The sequence below is a fragment of the Nansenia antarctica genome (assembly GCF_963989245.1).
Source record: "Nansenia antarctica genome assembly, chromosome: 16".
Lineage (NCBI taxonomy): Eukaryota > Metazoa > Chordata > Actinopteri > Argentiniformes > Microstomatidae > Nansenia > Nansenia antarctica.
Window position 1 is genome coordinate 20,594,599 of NC_137686.1, and position 18,950 is coordinate 20,613,548.

At 48.3% G+C, this 18,950-nt stretch overlaps 1 protein-coding gene across 1 annotated transcript; it reads left to right on the forward strand.

The window, feature by feature from the left end:
* Nucleotides 1-1,967: 1,967 nt before the first annotated feature.
* On the forward strand, nucleotides 1,968-17,054 carry zfyve9a (zinc finger, FYVE domain containing 9a; the record flags this gene model as incomplete). Its single annotated transcript, XM_080547009.1, has 17 exons — nucleotides 1,968-2,037; nucleotides 3,984-5,458; nucleotides 5,939-6,038; nucleotides 6,371-6,547; nucleotides 6,754-6,917; nucleotides 7,532-7,661; nucleotides 8,066-8,188; nucleotides 10,371-10,526; nucleotides 11,583-11,807; nucleotides 13,326-13,408; nucleotides 13,523-13,627; nucleotides 14,562-14,712; nucleotides 14,913-14,993; nucleotides 15,349-15,511; nucleotides 15,689-15,794; nucleotides 16,091-16,267; nucleotides 16,893-17,054. 17 exons carry the CDS (start codon nucleotides 1,968-1,970, stop codon nucleotides 17,052-17,054), a joined length of 3,648 nt encoding a protein of 1,215 aa, XP_080403135.1.
* Nucleotides 17,055-18,950: the final 1,896 nt, after the last annotated feature.

The window sequence follows — 18,950 nt, forward strand, 5'->3', positions numbered from 1 at the left end:
GTTATCTTGCTCCAGAGCATATATATTAGCTTACAGTGTAATTTAATTTGAGATGAGATTTAAGATGTTTGTTGATTTAAATCAACTCATCATCCACTGAGGCACTCCTCTACTACACCCTAAAATGTAAGGCTACAGAACAGATCAATAGTAACGTCACATCACGATGATCAACACCATGGTATTAAACTATTGTGTAGGTGACACACAGCGGAAGGGTATGCTTGACATTTGTGTGTCAAATTGAAGTGCCGCCTAGCGTCTATTAAAATAATATGTAAAAACAAGGATGCATTTCGACCAGTGAGTGATTTATGAACCCTTGTTTGGTTATTGCACTTTGCATGTTTTTGGACGCTCGTGGTTTATCCGCAGTGCTTCCTTCCTAAGTGGTATACCATCTGTTACCTTCTAGTTTCTGACATACTGCAATTAAATCACGTTTGCTTAGTTTCTTGCACTGTTTTTTATTATTCATGTTGCCTGATTTGGCGAGAGGATGCTCATTGGGAGTGTTCCACTTTTTCGGCGGGAGGTGTGGTGTTTTCGTTTGGATAGGATGGTGTTGTGGATGGGAGGTGTCATGGTTGATACCCTGATACTGTGGCTGTGATGGTTTGGCCCTTGCTGTGTAGGCGATATGAAGAGTTACCTACCCCTCCTGTGTCTTCCCTGCATTGTGCTGACAGTGGGCCGAAGCTTGCATCTTAAACTAAGCGGAAAATGTGTCGACTCTGCTCCTTTTCTCTAAAACCTTCACTCTGCTGAATATCTAGTCTCTGGTGTAATCCGCAGTTCGCTGTTGTCCTTATGCGTATGACCCTGAAGTTCAACTGTGCAGTTTTCACCAGCGTCTTCGGAGGACTCTGTCAGTAAGAAGATCTGGCCAAGGAAAAGGAGTATTGTGCACCACTGCGCAGCAGGGGAGGCCGATGGAGGTAGAAATCATGTTTTGATACCATTCCTCATTCCGTACCATGCATTTCAATGAGCCTGTCCTCTGATTTCTACCTCCACCAGCGTCCACTGCTGCACACTCCTTTACGATGTTCTTCGAATCGCCTTGGTTACCGTTGTTATTACACCCCTGACAACGGTGCACTAATTATGCTCCATGGTAGACCACAGAGGAGAACACCTATGTATGTAGGCCACTGGGATGAAATGTTGACACAACTGATTAGTCGTTAAAACGATGAATGGGTCTAAGTTGTTGACACTGACGTAAGGTACAGAACGATCACCTTAATTACTACTAAAACCTCTGAACACAGGGGGTACTGTATAGAACTTTAAACTACCGTATGTACCATACTGTACCTCTATCACTATCATTGTCATGTTTTTATATTAGGTTCTAATATCACTATTTGCACTTCTGGTTCGATGCTAAACTGCATTTCGTTGTCTGGCCCTTGTACTCTGCAATGACAATAAAGTTGAATCTAATCTAATCTCCACCACCCCAGCTTCTCAACTGACTCGTCTTGTGTCTCAGGTATGGGCGCTTGGCGCGTGCCAGACTGGATAGAGTGAGGGCTGAGAGAGAAGCCTGCTGACCACTACCTGTGACTGCTGAAGAGGACCTCTGTGCAGGTGAGACCGATCTGAGAGAGAGAGAGAGACAGAGAGACAGAGAGACATTGTCATTTACCCATTGTGAATGTTGACCGATGTAAACAATGTTGCTTATATGAATAGAGTCATCCATGAGTCATGACGATGATGACAGTCCCTTGTCTGTGCAAGTCCTGACCATTCTGGTGTGTGTTGATGATGACGACTACCTGAGCAATCAAGTGGATCTGGGTGTGTTGTCCTGTTTGTGTGTTGTTGAGGCACCTCCTATTCCAGAAAGTCATCATTTCAAGTTCCTCTCCACCTTGGGACGTCCTTTTGACCCCTCCTCTCCCGCCTCTCCCCCCCCAGGTTCACACAGCACTCGGCAGGGTGGAGCTGCCTGACCCATGGAGAACTACTTCCAGGCCGAGGCCTTTAACCTGGACAAGGTGCTGGACGAGTTTGAGCAGAACGAAGGTGAGCCGAGGCATGACGGACGCGTGTGCCCACAGCGGTGTAGCCACTGCAATGTAGATCCTTGTAATATAATATAACAATATCATATAATCTAGTAATATACGCCATTTAGCTGACGCCTTTATCCAAAGCGACTTACAGTGAGCGCATACATTTTTCAGTGTGTGTGGTCCCAGCGGGGATCGAACCCACGACCTAAGCGCGGTTCGCGCCTACCGACCCAGCCACAGAGGGACCTCTTGCCCTCTTGCAAACGCTAAGCTTGTGCAGAATGACTTGTGAGAGAATGTGCTAGAATGTGAGCGCAGGTGCTAGGGGGAGTTTCAGCGGAGCAACAGTTGACAACGAGCACAGGTGCAGGACGGTGCAGGACGGCGCAGGTGCTGCGTGAGTTTGAGTAGAACGACAGTTGACGAACACGGGCGCTTGGCAGAGTTTGAACCCAGTAAACGTCGGTAGTATTTGCAGGTGGCAAACGAGGGTGGGCGGGGAGGGAATACAGCTAATTGGATTAGTCTTTTCCCCCGAGGTTACTTGAGTCTGTGAAATTGGTGCCAAGCAGTCCAGGGCGTAAAATATATTTTCGTCAAGGACTTTGGCGGTGGTTGGGGAGGGGAATACAATTATTATTGAAAACAGTGGCTAGATGGATGGGGCTTGCTTGGCAGACATGCCATGCATGGTCGGTTATTACACTTCAGGCTATCTATAGACATGACCAGTCTGTTGACATTCAAGTGTGGAATCAGCAGGCTGGGTTTTACCATGTGAGGTAAGCTCTGGTGTGTGTGTGTGTGTGTGGAGAGTAAGAGATTGCATTCGTTTCTGCAATTTCTCAAAGGTGACCTAGGAATCGGCGCCGCTCCTGCCGATTATCACACACACACATACACACACACACACACACACACACACAGACACACAGACACACACACTCCTTTGTGCCTGCCATGGCAATGAGAGCTCAGTGTGTGTTCTGGCTGTGAGTGATTATCTGTGTGTCCTCTGCCAGAGATCCAGCTTGGCAGATTAATGGCAGCAGGGTGTGTGTGTGTGTCTCTGTCTGTGTCTGTGTCTGTGTCTGTGTCTGTGTGTGTGTGTGTGTGTGTGTGTGTCACAAACATTCGGGTTAGAAGGCAATGTGCAGCACGTGCTTGAGCTGCTTACTGTGAATTCCACTGAAGGGTGTGAGAGTCACTCTCTGTTCTTGTTTTTGTGTATTTCATATAGTGTCTGGCCAATATCTGTCTGTGTCTCTGTGTGTGTGTGTGTGTGTGTGTGTGTGTGTGTGTGTGTGTGTGTGTACATTAAATTAAAATAAAATAACAACGACAACAAAAAACGTAATAGCATCTTATAGCATTATGACTGCCAATGCCCCCTGGCCCAAGCATAGATTCCTTTTTCTTGCGATCACTGATGGATAGATGATTCACTTACGATTCACTTACAAATGAAAGATGATTCACTCACAAATGTATTTGTTGTAAGTTGCTTTGGGTGAAGGCGTTTGCTAAATACCAAAAGTGTAAACGTAAAATGAGTGTGTGAATGTTGAGGAATGTCCTCCCACATTCCAAAGCATTCATGTGTCAGGTTGACTGATGGTTCCCAGGGGGAGGAGCCCAGATTGGCCCACTTTCAGAGAATTTCCCAGTCCATCCTGACACTAATTTCCCAATCCATCCCAACCTAATTTCTCAATTTGTCTATCCTTCCACTCCTCCCCCTTTTTTTTTTTACTCTTTCAGCGCCAAATAATTAGTTTGGTAACATACAGTATTTCCTCACTCCTTTGTTCTTTGGTATTTCGTTCCAGCGCTCCTGTTTTCTCTGGTACCTCCTGCCTTCTTTCGTGCTATATTTGTCATGCATTCTCTCTCGTTTCCTGTTTGTGTGGCTCATCCCCTCTTCTCTCTTCTCCCTCCTCTCTTCTCCCTCCACAGATGAGACGGACACTCCCACGCTCTCAGACGCTAAGTGGACCCAGATCCTGGCCCCGCCGGCCCACCTCCTCTCTCTGAACCCCGCCCTGGCCCATGCAGACCTGAGCCCCGGGGAGGGCCCGCTTACCTTCAAGACCCTCCCAGACACCCCCTCCGGAGGCTCCCCCGGGGCCAACTCCAAGCCTCCGTCCTGGGGGGAGGACAGGCCGGCGGACGTCCACAGCCCTCCTCTCCCTCAGCCCAACATGGGCAAGCTGGTGGGCACGGACGACACCTCGCCGCCCCCTCCCGTGTCCACCTGTAGCACCCCCCCTCCTCACCCAGCCCTGGAGAACGGCTGTCCTGCCAGCCCTGCCAGCCCCGACCTCAATGGGCTCGCTGAGGAGCCCTCGCACAGCTTCTCCCCTCCTCCCCCTTCTGATCGCCCCCCCGGTGCCTCCGATGCCCCTGAGGAGGGGGGGAGGGCTGCTCACAGGACAGGGGAAGGCTCCCACCTCAGTCGCACCCGCTTTACTTTCGAGGAGGGGCCGGGGGGCGACGAGGCGTCAACGGAGGAGCGGAAGCTGGCGTCGGTGACCGGGAGCAACGGGTCGTCCGTAGAAGAGGAGGCCGCCATGGCCGTGTCACAGGACGACAGAGAGGGAGGACGAATAGCGACCGTCGACGACGAAGGCCACAGGGAAAGCATTCAGAACGGAGGAGGGGTGGGACATGGTGGGAGTGAGGAGGAGGAGGAGGGTACCGTGCCCTCCGTCAAGGACAGGCTGAGAGGAGAGGTGGAGAATGGGGGGGGTCCGGGGGGAGAGACTGCGCAGATCTCGGAAATGGCCCTCCACAACGGCCTAGGTAAGGAAGGACATGAGATGGGTGGTTATGGTGGGTGCAAGGTGGAGGAGGAGGGCCCCCCTCTCACCCCTCCCCCTTCCAAAGAGGACTCCGTCACGGAGGAGAAGGAGATGGAGGAGAGTAAGCAGGAGAATGGTGAAGGGGGAGGAGGAGGAGGGGCCGGGGGCGGGCCTCCCAAACTCAACAACAACCGCCTGCAGCCGGTCAGCGTGCCCTACGGAGGGGCGCGGCCTAAGCAGCCCGTTGCTCTCAAACTCCAGATGCCCCGCCCCCTCTCGGGCCAGGTGCAGAACCAGCTCGGCCCCGCCCCTCCCGGCAAGAACAAAAACCTCGAGTCCCAGTGTCGAACCGGCGTCGCCACGGAGACCGCCGTCGCCGGGGGCGACCCGTGTGTCGTCGGCGTGAACGGGGACAGCGGCGAGCCTCCCTTGGGCCTGCTGATGTCCCCAGGCAGCCCTGATAACGACCTCCAGGCAGGCCAACAGGGGGCGCTGTCTAAAAAGTCCCCCAGTTCTCTGGGGGAGGTGGCGCCTGTCTGGGTGCCTGACTCCCAGGCTCCCGTCTGTATGAAGTGTGAGGTGAAGTTCACCTTCACTAAGAGGAGGCACCACTGCAGAGCCTGCGGCAAGGTTAGTGTCTGTCTGGTGCTAATTTTAACCCATTCATCCCTGTATAAGCAGCATTGCAGTAGTGGTGGTGGTGGTAGTAGTAGAGAATATGTTGGTCAGGAAATAACACATTGGTTGCTGACTCTGCACTGGGGAAATAGCTGGATGGCTGTGAACGCTGCTTAATTTCCCAAGGTGGTAAACAAACAAGACTCTGTAGCAGGGAAGAGCTGACACAGCGATAATTTTGACACCAACAGTGGGCAAAGAATGGAGACACAGAGGACGTTCAAGACCACACAGCTGTCACGTTGGAAAAGTGCTGCTTTTACTGTTCTAAAATACAAATTCAGAGAGGGGAGGATTAAAGAGGATGTATAAACTATAGAAGTGTTGACTGATCTAGTGTGTGTTTCTATGCTTAATGTTTCTGTATGAGTACCAATTTGTGTGTGTGTGTGTGTGTGTGTGTGTGTGTGTGTGTGTGTGTGTGTGTGTCAGGTGTTCTGTGCAGCGTGCTGCAGTCTGAAGTGCAGGCTGATGTACATGGACAGGAAGGAGGCCCGCGTCTGTGTCACCTGTCACTCTGCTCTGATGAGTGGTGAGTACAGCTGCAGATCTATGCGGTTGCAGATCTATACTCCTGCAGATCTATACTGCTGCAGAGCTATACTGCGGGGTAGTAGTAGTTGCCTGAAGGCTCTGATCTCTGATCAGCCTACTCTCTCCAATCCAAGCTTTAACCATGAGGGTGGGGAATCCAAATATGACTTTAGACCCCCATTGCCTACGAGCTACTTCATCCTGATCCTAGATCTGCGCAGCCTCCTTATCTTGCGCTACGGGCTCTTAATGTGTGGCACTGTTCCACACGAGAGTCCTCCTGTATAGTGAAATGGCCCCGTAGCCTGAGTTATGTCTCTCTCCCCTCAGCTCAATCATGGGAGAACATGGCGAGTGGCTGCAACCAGAGTCCCAACCCCAACAACCCAGCAGAGTACTGTTCCACCATCCCTCCCCTGCAGCAGGCCCAGGCCTCTGGGGCCCTGGGCTCCCCTCCGCCCACTGTCATGGTGCCGGTCGGGGTCCTCAAGCATTCTGGCTCAGAGGGTAGGTGACCTCATCTGTAGTGTTTCTTTTCTTTTTTTTTCTTTTTTTCTCTCTTTGGAATCTTCTGGCAATTCTATGGTATTTTTTCTTCCTCTTGTCACTTCCTCTGAGAAATGGGAAAGTTTGTGGCTGTGATTTCCGTAGAAGTCATCTTTTGTGTGTGTGTGTGTGTGTGTGTGTGTGTGTGTGTGTGTGTTTCGCTTCAGGGTCCCTCCCACGTGAGCAGCGGAGAGTTTGGTTTGCTGATGGAATCCTGCCTAATGGGGAAGCAGCAGAGTCCCCCAACGCTCCGGCTCCCAGTCCCACCCACTCACAACCATTAGCAGTGTCACAGTGCTCCAACAAATCCTCTGTTTCTGATTCGCCAGAGGTATGGTTGACAGCCCTAGCCTAACCATAGATAGATAGATAGATAGATAGATAGATAGGTACTTTATTGATCCCTGAGAGGAAATGAAGCCGTTAGCCTTAAGTTAGACATTGCCTAGAGTTAGACATTTGCACTGGGTTTAAAGAACAGAAACCACAGTATTTCCCATGAACAGCAATAAGTTCCCCTCACAGCGTATGACCGAACATAATAATTCAGTTTCGTTATTTGCGTGGCCGTGGATAACGCTCACTTTTACTTGGAGACGTAGCTGGTCTAGGTGACTCATATATGTCAGTCATCTCTTTCTTCCTAAATGGAATCATTGTTGCTTTTTTGTGCCTTTTGTACTGTGATGACTTATTACTCATGCGATCCCAATTCTTACCCACCCTTATGACACACCTACGTCGCTGAATGGGAAGGGTGGAGTGACAATGACGAGGCCAATGCGTATCATATAGAACACTGCTCTATCTCTATCTATGGACAAGGCACTTATTTAAGAGTCACACTCCCAACTCCTCACTTTTCCAAGAATCTTCAGCAGGGAAAAGATTTTCACCCCCACCGGCACCCGGTGCTATAACCTCTCTGCCCCTCTCCGTCTCCAGGCGGCCCAGGCCCCTGCGGCCCCGGTGGGCAGCCCCGTGGGCAGCTCCCTCAGCCTGATCCCGGAGGACGGGCTCCCTCCCATCCTCATCTCCACAGGAGTCAAAGGAGGTACGGGAGGCCACGTCACAGGTGCTTGCCTTCATCCTCACCATCCAGCTGCCTCTGCACTTGCTGTCTGCTGCTGCCGTCAGCTGTTGTTGTTGATGTTGTTGTTGTTGATGTTGTTGTTGTTGTTGTTGTTGTTTTTGTTGATGTATGTTGTGTCTCTGTGTGCTTCTTCACCCACCATCCATGATGCCAATGGAGGGAGCGGGGGGTGGTAATAGTAATAGTGCTGTAATAGTTCAAGTGCATGCTGTTTGTGTACTTACTTGTGTCTATTTCTATCACCTCTTCAATGTATACCCCCTTCTACCTTTCACTCCCTCTCCTTAACCCCTGACCCTCATCCCCCTCCCCCTCCCCTTCCTTTAATCCCAACCTAACCTTACCCGGACCACCCTGCTCCTGCCTGGACCCTGCCACCTCACCAGACTACGCGGTGGAGGAGAGGCCTTCGGAGATCGTGCTCATGCAGCAGTTGGAGGAAGGAGGGCCCGACCCCCTGGTCTTCGTGCTCAACGCCAACTTGCTGGCCATGGTCAAGCTTGTCAACTGTGAGTCTCCTTGGCCGTCATTCCACCTGAATCATACGTAATTGACTAGTGGTCCTGTATGACGTGAAACCGCGGGTATTGTCAGGTTCGTATTGTCGAGTTCAGCTCAGGATCTGAGAAGTAGCGACAGTAAACGTACAGTAGCGAACCGACTAACTCTAATGTGTTCTCCCTGTGTAGACGGCCCAATCCCGATTCTCTTTTTTACCACTTCGGCTCGTTTTGGAGTCACTCGTTTTGGAGCCATAGCCGTAGTGGTTCCCCGGGGGAAATGGGACAACCCTTCACTAATACGTCATCCGTAGTGTAATGAATGGGTTAATTCATAGTCAGGACAGCGCATGCGCCTTAGAGAGAGTTCATGATATACCAGTAGGTGACTGACAGGTGTCGAGAGAACCGAAGTAAACTGGTTATACCTTTGTTGAACCCAGACTCAAGTGTCTTATTATTCTATGTCCAAGTGACATTACACGTAGTATCGTAGAAAAGCATTGACGCTCGCGATTCATTCACAACTTGAATGAACTTGAACGCTATCAATCGATCAAACAAGTCATCAAATAAAAAAGAACAATGCTTCATTATCAGACCATGACAGAATAAGCTCTAACCTGTATGAAACCTGTGCTCCAGTGGTGTAGTCTAGGTGATACGCAGGACTATGCCGTGTACCCACTAGGAAAGGCCAAGGATTTCCGTATACCCACTTAAAAATGTGTGAGGATACGTAACGGCGTTTTGTGACAGAACTTTCACTTTCATTCATAAAATTCACCCCGTCTGTGTTACGAAGCGCTTGACTTTTGGACCATTGGGACTGACTATAGCGTCATATACCACCGGGGGGGGGGGGGGGGGGGGGGGGGAATTTGCGCCTATCATGCACATATCAGCCTGTGGATAGACAACTTTAGATAGATAACTTTACATTAAATATGTCTACCATCATCCGCTGTCAAACACCACAATTTATTTTTAAATAAACATGATTGTACATCTCTGTAATCGCGCACCGATGTATTTATATGGGGAAGGCTTTGCTTGACGATTCCATTGGACTGACGCCGGGCAGAGGAACAGGACTGTCGCCCTGTGACAAACGCGCAGATATGAGTGCTCCGGTGTCTATCTGCTTTGATAGTCTAATGCAGCGGTTCCCAACCTTTTTGGACTCACGGCCCACTTTACAAATCTCTACAGTATTCGCGGCCCACCTAGTGCGCGAAGCGTGTAAAGAAAAGGTCTATAATGCATTGAAATGACATTAGTACATCAGACATTAGACATTAGACATTAGACATCAGACATGGAAATATGTCAATGCGCGGCTGTCATGCACAAATCAGCTTGTAACGTTAGACACACAGCACATCGGCATAATAACGTTTTGTTGTTGTTGTGCTTGTTATAAAGAAAAGGTCTATAATGCATTTAAATGAATGATACAACCCATTAATAATATGACCTAATAACAACTGCTCGGATTAGATTGCGGGTGCCAAAAATGCGCATCATGTACAAGTCAGACGAACGTTTGATAGATAACTTTACATATGTGTACCATCATCCGCTGTCAAACGCCACAGGTAATAATTGATTTATGATTGTACATCTCTGAAATGCTCGACTGTCATGCAGCGTTGCGTTACTGTCACGTTAGACACAGCACCGACATAAAAGCGATTTTTGGGTTATGCTTGTTATAAATAAAAGGTCTATAATGCATTGTAATGACATTAAACTAAGATAATACGATGGTTATCATAATTTTTCAAGTCTTTAATTACAAGTAATTCCAGAAAAAGTAAATGACATTTCAGGCTCGCTTCCGTATTACGAGAGCGAAAAGAACATTTCTGTAGATGTTTCGCAATGCATGCCGGAAGGGAGTCTCATGGCTCCGAATCGAACGAGGGTCAAGATTTTCTCCAAACGGAGCCATGGAAAACCCTAACCCTAACCCTAAATGAGTAATGAATTGGGACGCCACTACGGCTACACGTGAACGCGCAAAACGGAGATTAGGGGTGAAAACGGAGCCGGAGTGGTGAATTGGGATTCACCCTAATTCTAATGTGTTCTCTCTGTGTAGACTAACTCTGATGTGTTCTCTCTGTGTAGACTAACCCTGACGTGTTCTCCCTGTGTAGACTAACCCTGGCGTGTTCTCCCTGTGTAGACGTAAACAGGAAGTGCTGGTACGTGACGACCAAGGGCATGCACGCGGTGGGGCAGGCGGAGGTGGTGATACTACTACAGTGTCTGCCAGACGAGAAGAGCATCCCCAAGGACATCTTCAGCCACTTTGTGCAGCTCTACCAGGAGGCCCTCGCTGGTGAGAGACAGACTAACACACAAGCAAACCCAACCAGGAGACCCACTAAAAACAGAAATAGGCTCCTCTGTCTGGACGGACTCCCCCTCGAGGGAAACATTTGTAGTTCAGTCTAGAGGTCTGCAGGTGAGCGTATCCATCTCGGTCAGGCCTTTTAGCGAGTTAAATTGAGGTAACCTTAAAAACTGTTTCCCCGCGCCGGGGAGAGAAAAGTCACAGCTCTACTTTGAGGTCTTCCGAGAGAACAGATGCACCCGCTTGCTGGAGGTCTTTCCATAAAAACGAGGCTAATGTTGTGTGTCGACCTCCTCCGGAAAGCGTTGTCCAAATATTGGCGTCCCGCTGTCAGGTTGCCTCCCTCCAGTCAAACATGATGTAGCATCCCATCAACGTTGTGTCTCGCCAGCCGTAATGCTGTGCAGAAAAAAAACAGCTAATATTGGGTGACATTGATGGGTTCCTCCCCCAGGCTCTTCTTGTTACATATTCATAGCACACTGTGTCTAATTCGGGCTTGTGGAAGCGAGGCATATTGTCTGTGTCTTTTCTGGGGTTTAGTTGCCGTCAATCGGCCCTACGTGGTACAATAAGCGCTTACTTAAGCATTAGTCTCTCTCACATGCTATAGCCATAGTGCTTGTGTTGTGTATTATCTGATGCCAAAGACTCAAAGCATTCCCTTTGTGGATTGCAACATGAAACCTTGTGTTGGTAACATTAGCTATGTGGGCCATACTTACTCAGTGGGGGGGTGAATGGCCTCATGAGAACTTTATACAGTATTTCTGTACGTACAGAAGCAGTTGGTCTTTGACTATACTATGCTCAGCTCTGCTCTCGCATATGGAATTATCCAACGAACACGCTTGGATCTTCAACCTGTCTAATCTTGTCTTGCCCGCTCTGGGGATTAATGTCCAATCGCTCTCTTTTCTCCCCTCCCCCTCTCCCTGCCTTTTTACCACCCCACTCCTCCTCACATCACGTCACATCTCTCCTTCTCCCCTCTTCCTCTCGCCTCCTACCCCCATCCCCCCTGTTTTCCTCCCTCCACAGGCAACGTGCTGAGCCACCTGAGTCACTCCTTCTTCACTCAGAGCTTCCTAGGCAGTAAGGAGCACGGGGGCTTCGTGTACGTCAGCCCCTCCTTCCAGTCCCTGCAGGACCTGCTGCTGCCCAACCCGCCCTACCTCTTCGGCATCCTGGTCCAGAAGTGGGAGACCCCCTGGGCCAAGGTCTTCCCCATCCGCCTCATGCTGCGCCTGGGTGCCGAGTACAGATGTGAGTCCTTGACTGTGAAGGGTGCCTGTTTTAATAATAATAATAATAATAATAATAATAATAATAATAATAGGTGGGATTTATATAGCGCCTTTCAAGAGACCCAAGGACACTTTACATAGTGACAGAAAGACAGTCAGACAAAAAAACAAACAAACAAAAAAAGACAAGAAAATGGATGCTTAGATATTTACATAGAAATAGTATCAGGTGTCAAAAAGGAGCTTACTGACATCTAGTACCTCTTCACTAGCACCCATACTAGCACACTGCTAGTAAGCATTGTAAGTGGTAAGCACTGTAAGTGTTCAATGCACCTTTTACGTATTCTCACTGCTACCCACGGACACACAGAGCAATCTGAACGTGTCGGGGGTTTGTCTTTGGAGAGGACGCACGTCCTCAGTAAATCCCCTCCTCCTCTCAGCGAGGGGCCTGCCAGAGCACGGTTGAGCCAGGCGCTGTTAAGCCCTCAGACATACTTACATTACCGGGTGTAAGGATAGAATACATTAACAAAGCCACTTACGTCGAGTCGCTTAAACACAGAGTCTCGGAAGTGTCACCACCGGAGAATTAACCTCCCTTAGAAGCAGCCCTGTTCAGCTCTGCCTCACCTTTGGCCCTGAAAATGTAACTGAAAGTGGGTCGTAAGGTCGCTGGTTTTTCCGTGTGAGGATGTTTTAGCGATATAGGGACACTGACTCTGTGATGCTCTTTTACCGTGTACATATTTACAAACACACAGTAACAAAATAAAATGGATGAAATGGAGAAAAATGTAATAAAGGCAGTTGTGCAGGGGAGGTTAAGAAACCCTGTAGGGATTGTTGAGAAATCTGCCCTAAAAAGTAATATAATTATACGAAAATAAAAAATTAAACTGTGACCTACTTGGACCTACTTACAGTAAACATTGGAGCAGAGTTCAGGTTGCCATGGAGAAGATTCATATTTGTGTAGCTTGTGACCAGCTCTATGATTTGGATTGGGGTCATAAACTGGTGAACCCAAGGAGACTGGTTAGAATCTTGTATGGGTCATACTGCTATTGTGTTCTTGATTTAAAAATATGCAGCTGTTTTCAGAGATAATATAAAAATAGTAATGTAAGTAGCTTTGGTTTGAAGCCTCTGCTGGTGAGAATTGTTGTGTTGTTATCGTTATCCATACGGGTGGATTAATATCATTTATCATAACTGCAAGGAGTTAACTGTCATTGATGTCTATGGAGGGGGGTTGACTTGCAACTCTATGCTTGGGTGAATGTGAGTATAGAAATGTGAGGCGGCTGTGGCTCACTCGATCCCCAGCTCCTCCTGTCCATGTCGACGTGTCCTTGGGCAAGACACTGAACCCCAAATTGCTCCCAATGAGCGGGCCGGAGCCTCTAATGGTAGCTTGCCACTATAGGTGTGTGAATGGGTGAATGAGAGGCCATTGTAAAGCACTTTGGAATAAGGAGCTATATAAGTACAGTCCAAATGTGTGGTAAGTCCTGGCCATTGTGTTTTGCAGTTTATCCTTGCCCACTGTTCAGCGTGCGATTCAGAAAACCCCTTTTTGGAGAGACTGGTCACACCATCATGAACCTGCTAGCCGTAAGAACCTTTCTTTTCTGTTTTATTATTCATGCAGTATGTTTGTTCTTTTTCTCTGTTTCGAAGTTGGATAGTATTTTTCTAAATCCTCATAATACCTTCCTTAATCCCCAGGATTTCCGTAACTACCAGTACACGTTACCCATGGTGAAGGGTCTGGTGGTGGACATGGAGGTGAAGAAGACGTGCATCAAGATCCCCAGCAACCGTTATAATGAGGTGAGTGGCTCCACCAAGCTCCACCAAGCTCCACCAAGCTCCACCAAGCTCCACCAAGCTCCACCAAGCTCCACCAAGCTCCACCAAGCTCCACCAAGCTCCACCAAGCTCCACCAAGCTCCACCAAGCTCCCCAACCCATAAACCCATAACACATAAAACCAGCTTTAGCCTGTGTGGTTGATGCCTGAATGATAGATGCTCACATTATTATTATTGTTGTTATTATTATTATGATTATTACTACTATTATTATTATTATTATTATTATTATTATTATTATAGGTCTCCGTTGCAAAGAGACGTAGGCTTTTCCTGGTTAATAAAAAAATATGCAGGTCTATCCACAAGGAAGCATAGGCTGGGGTTGGGATGGCTTGGCTAGTTGGTTGGGATGGGAGATGGTACTAGATGAATATAAGTATAAACTATACTGTATTTGTATAGGATCTAGTCTATTGTTTTCTTTGTATTGCCAAAATGCACAAAATAAGGAGTACACCAGGCTGCATGTCTCCATGTAAGCCATGATGATGATGGGTAGATAGAGGCTCAGTTGGTCGCACTGCTTGGCCACAGACACACTGACAGATGGGAACTCAGTGATATAAAATGTGGACTATTTCACAACAGCTTGTACTACAGTTCTTATCACAGTGAGTGGTTAAAAACCTCCAGATTTTTCCCCCTTTATTTCTGGCCTGTGAAGGAAAGCTTAGATTAAATCTAAAGACGGAGTCAGTCATATAAACAATATTTCCCCCCCCAAAAAAACCCATTCTCAGTTTATTACATTTGCGGCATATTTCTGAACAATCTACCTCATCCGAATGGAACCCATTTTTCCATGTGCTCACTGTAACTGGTTTAACAGGGGCTGCTGCCCTACTGTCCTCTCGCCCACTCACGCTCGGACGCGTCGTCTTCCCCCACAGCTAATGAAGGCCATGAACAAGTCCAACGAGCATGTGCTGGCCATGGGCGCGTGCTTCAACGAGCGGGCCGACTCCCACCTGGTCTGTGTGCAGAACGACGACGGGAACTACCAGACCCAGGCCATCAGCATCCATCACCAGCCACGGAAAGGTAAGAGCGCACACACACACACACACACAGACAGACACAGACAGACACACACACACACACACACACACACACACACACAGAATAAACACAATAATAAACATGAGCTCAGAGGTGGACAGTGGACCCACAGATCTAAGGATGAGGTTGCAGCATCCGTGCATACACCTTCAGTCCTTTCCTCTTGTCTTTGTTTCCCCTAGTTACCGGGGCCTGCTTCTTTGTGTTCAGTGGTGCTCTGAAAGCCTCATCAGGATACTTGGCCAAGACCAGCATCGTAGAAGGTAAGAACACCCTCAGGACTAAAATGTGGACAATTATTCACAGGTTATACACATGTTCCAGAACCTTTGGACTTTTGCTGTGTGTGTGTGTGTGTGTGTCTGTGTGTGCCTGTGTGTGTCTGTGTGTGTGTCTGTGTGTATCTGTGTGTATCTGTGTGTATCTGTGTGTGTTTGTGTGTGTGTATGTGTGTGTATATGTGTGTGTGTGTCAGTCAGGCAGTCAGTGTAGATCTGTGTACACACCTGTATGTGTGTGAGATGGTACAGTAATGCTGTGTAGTGCATACAGAGATGGTACAGTAATGCTGTGTATTTGGTACAGAGATGGTACAGTAATGCTGTGTATTTGGTACAGACGGCGTGATGGTTCAGGTCACATCAGAGACCATGGACTCACTGCGCCAGGCCCTTCGAGACATGAAGGACTTCACCATCGCATGTGGCAAGGCTGACCAGGAGGACAGCCAGGAGCACGTCCACATCCAGTGGATGGACGACGACCACAACTTCAACAAGGGGTGAGGAGAAAGAGGGATGGGATGAGAGAGGGAAGGACAGGAGGAAGGGAGGGATGGATTCAAATATGTGTAACTTAGCATTGGCAATAGTCAATTCGTTTTTTCATTGTGTTTCATAACGCTTGTGAACCGTGACATCTGAAACTGAACTAGTACCATCCCTGTGGCCAATCACAGAGTCATCAGCCCCATCGATGGGAAGTCCATGGAGTCCATCACCAGCGTCAAGATCTTCCATGGGTCAGAGTTCAAGGCCAACGGCAAAGTCATCCGCTGGACAGAGGTATGTGACCCCTCACACAACACCAGGGACGTGTGGGTTTTTTACACTGTAGCTTCATCTGATTTTCACACACCATGTGTCCACATCGCTTTTCAATCTCATTTTACCAAAACTTTCCAATTCAAAAAAATTAAATGCTAATAGAAAAAATGGAATGGTTTTTATTGGAATCTCACAAAAACCTATGTACAACTATTTACATACATTGTTGTTTTAAAAAAACTAAACTCTACCATCCATACTGTACACAGACACAGACCCGTTCTCAGACCGTGTTGACCCTTGTGTTCCTCCAGGTGTTCTTCCTGCGGAGCGAGGACCAAGCCAACGGTCTGAGTGACCCTGCCGACCACAGCAGGATGACGGAGACAGTGGCGCGGTCCTTCTGCATGGCTCTGTGTCCGCACCTCAAACTGCTGAAGGAGGACGGCATGGCCAAGCTGGGGCTACGGGTCACTCTGGACTCTGACCAGGTAACAGTCTGGTAACGAGAACAGGGAAGAGTAGTCGTGCATTGATTGCTCATCAAAACCTCACGGGCCAGTCGATGTATCTGGGCCATGTATTAATTATGCATGGGTGTGTATAGTAAAACCAACGTGTTTCAGCATTACAGTGTTACAATGATGCCTGCATCATTCCACTGTCCTACACATACAGATGTAATGGCTATATCATACCACTGACTGTAACAGCCATGTACTGTATAGTAGCCCATCTTCTTGGTAAATAATAATAAATAATAGTAATACATTAGACTTATATAGTGCTTTTCTAGACACTCAAAGACGCTTTACAAACTGAAAAGATCGAGTAGTAATAATAATAAAAAATAATAATAATTTAAAAAAGTATAGGGGTCTAATTAATTTTTAGATTACTAAATCTAAGTCTAGGTGTCTTTGTAGGACAATCTACTCTATACTGCAATTCACCTAGATTTCGGACAGAGAAGCGGCGAACAAGCAACACCAGCGTCCTCTCTCAACCGGCATTTTTTGAAAAGCTAAAATAAATAAATAAACCCGTGAACCCAATAGGTTTTCTGTGACTAACGAGACGTGTCGGGTGGTCCTCTCTGCCCTCTCTGTGTTCCAGGTGGGCTACCTGGCAGGGAGTAACGGCCAGCCCCTGCTGCCTCAGTACCTGAGTGACCTGGACAGCGCTCTGATCCCCGTCATCCACGGAGGAGCCTGCCAGCTGAGCGAGGGCCCTGTCGTCATGGAGCTGGTCTTCTACATCCTGGAGATCATCTCGTAGGGGAGGGGGTGGGGGGGAGGGGGGCGGCGACCTCTCAACCTTGTTCCCTGTCTCAGACCACGGAGTCTTAGGACACTCCGTCGTCTCTCTCTCTGCCTCCACCTCCACCTCTCTCTCTTTCTCCTTCTCGTTTTTTCCTACCACGCCTCACCCCTCTCTCCGTCCCTTCGCCCCCCCCTCCCCCCATTTGCACTTCAGAGAGCCTGAAAGCTGTGCTGTGCCGTGCGGAGTAGCATTCCCCCCCCCCCCCCCAGTCCACCTATGCACCATCTCCACTCTTCTCCTGGACCAGGGCTCACCTGGAGGAACTGTGAGCAGGACTATCTTCATCCCTCCCCCTGCGCTGGGCTGTTGAGTTCTCCTTCCACACCTCTCACCCCTGCCCAACCCCCCTCCCCCCCCCCCCCCCCTTTCCAGTTCCACTGTGGTAGCCAGAAGTCCTGTGTGGGCAAAAGCAGAAGCACTGCACCCTGGGTAATGTCTCCTAAAGCCTCCGTGTAGCATGGGTGCTCTGAGGACGCCCAGGTGGGAGTGTGTCGCCCTCCACTGTGGCCGAACGGGATTTCATCTGACTGGGACTTACTGTACCAAGTTCATCGAGCTTGGAAGAAAGGAGAAAAATCACCGACATGGGGAGAGAGAGAGAGAGAGAGAAAGAGAGAGAGAGAGAGAGAGAGAGAGAGAGAGAGAGAGAGAGAGAGAAAGAGAGAGAGAGAGAGAGAGAGAGAGAGAGAGAGAGAGCCTCCGCTTGGTGATGCCGTTGATTTGCACCCCGGTGCACAGTGCCTGCAGCAGCAACTCTTCACAGAGGAAGAAGAATTAAAGAAGAGAAGAAGGAGAGAACTCCTCTGGGCTTCAGTCTCACCTCTTAGCTTTATCCAATAACCACCAGATGCTTTATTTCATGACGTGGACTGCTAGAGTTTTTGAATATTATTTTGCTTGTACATAGAAAACAGATTTAGGTTATACAATGGCTCCATATAGCATCACCTCTGTAGCTTCCAGAAATCCTAAAAAAAGAAAAAAAAGAAAAGGGTGTCTGTTTCACCAAGACTGCTAAGCAGTTTGACTTTGAGGTACAGTGGAGGAGATGATGGCGACTTACTGAAGTTACTGTCATGGATTTTGATGTTGAACTCGATACTCCTGAACGACACTTGGTAATATCAACAAAGCTGCAGAATGTCGAATTTCACGTCGACCACCCTTTTGTCTTAGACAGGAATTCAGCTAACAAATAAAGGTTTCAATGCTTTACTCACAGATCTCCCATGTCCACCTGGACACCCGGGAGGAGGGAGACGTTGTGACGTCCAGCACCAACTAGCCACAGTCTAATCCTCTTTCTGTGAGCAGTGGAACAGCAGAGGACGTGGGTTGCTGTCGCTTCAACGTCACACTCTCCTGACCTCCGTCCCAAATCAACTAGTCACATCGATGCACTTCTCTCCTGCTCCACTGACCCGATAGCATCAGCTCTCCGTTTATTTTTCTTTCTTTTTTTGTATGATGGGCGGTTTTAAAAAAAAATCACCGGACTGATTTTCGGACCCCGTCTTCATTATACAAAGAAGAAATAAAATTATGAAAAAGAAGAAGAAGACAAAAAAAAACTAAAAAACTGTAAAAGACTGTATAAAATGCAGAAGCAGTGCACTGGATTCTAAGCCATTTACAGGAGAACGGAACAACAAGATGACACAAACACTGAGGGAGGGGGCAGCCAAAGTTGGAGGCGGGGGGCGGGGTCAATAGTTAGAAATTCAGCCGCTTGGTAAACAACCGACAGGCTCTGTGGCCCATCAAGACCTGGACGGCCCCCTCCTTCAGGGTCATGGACCTGAAAAGACAAGAATGTATTTCTCCCGTCACTGTTGATAAACTTATGCCCAT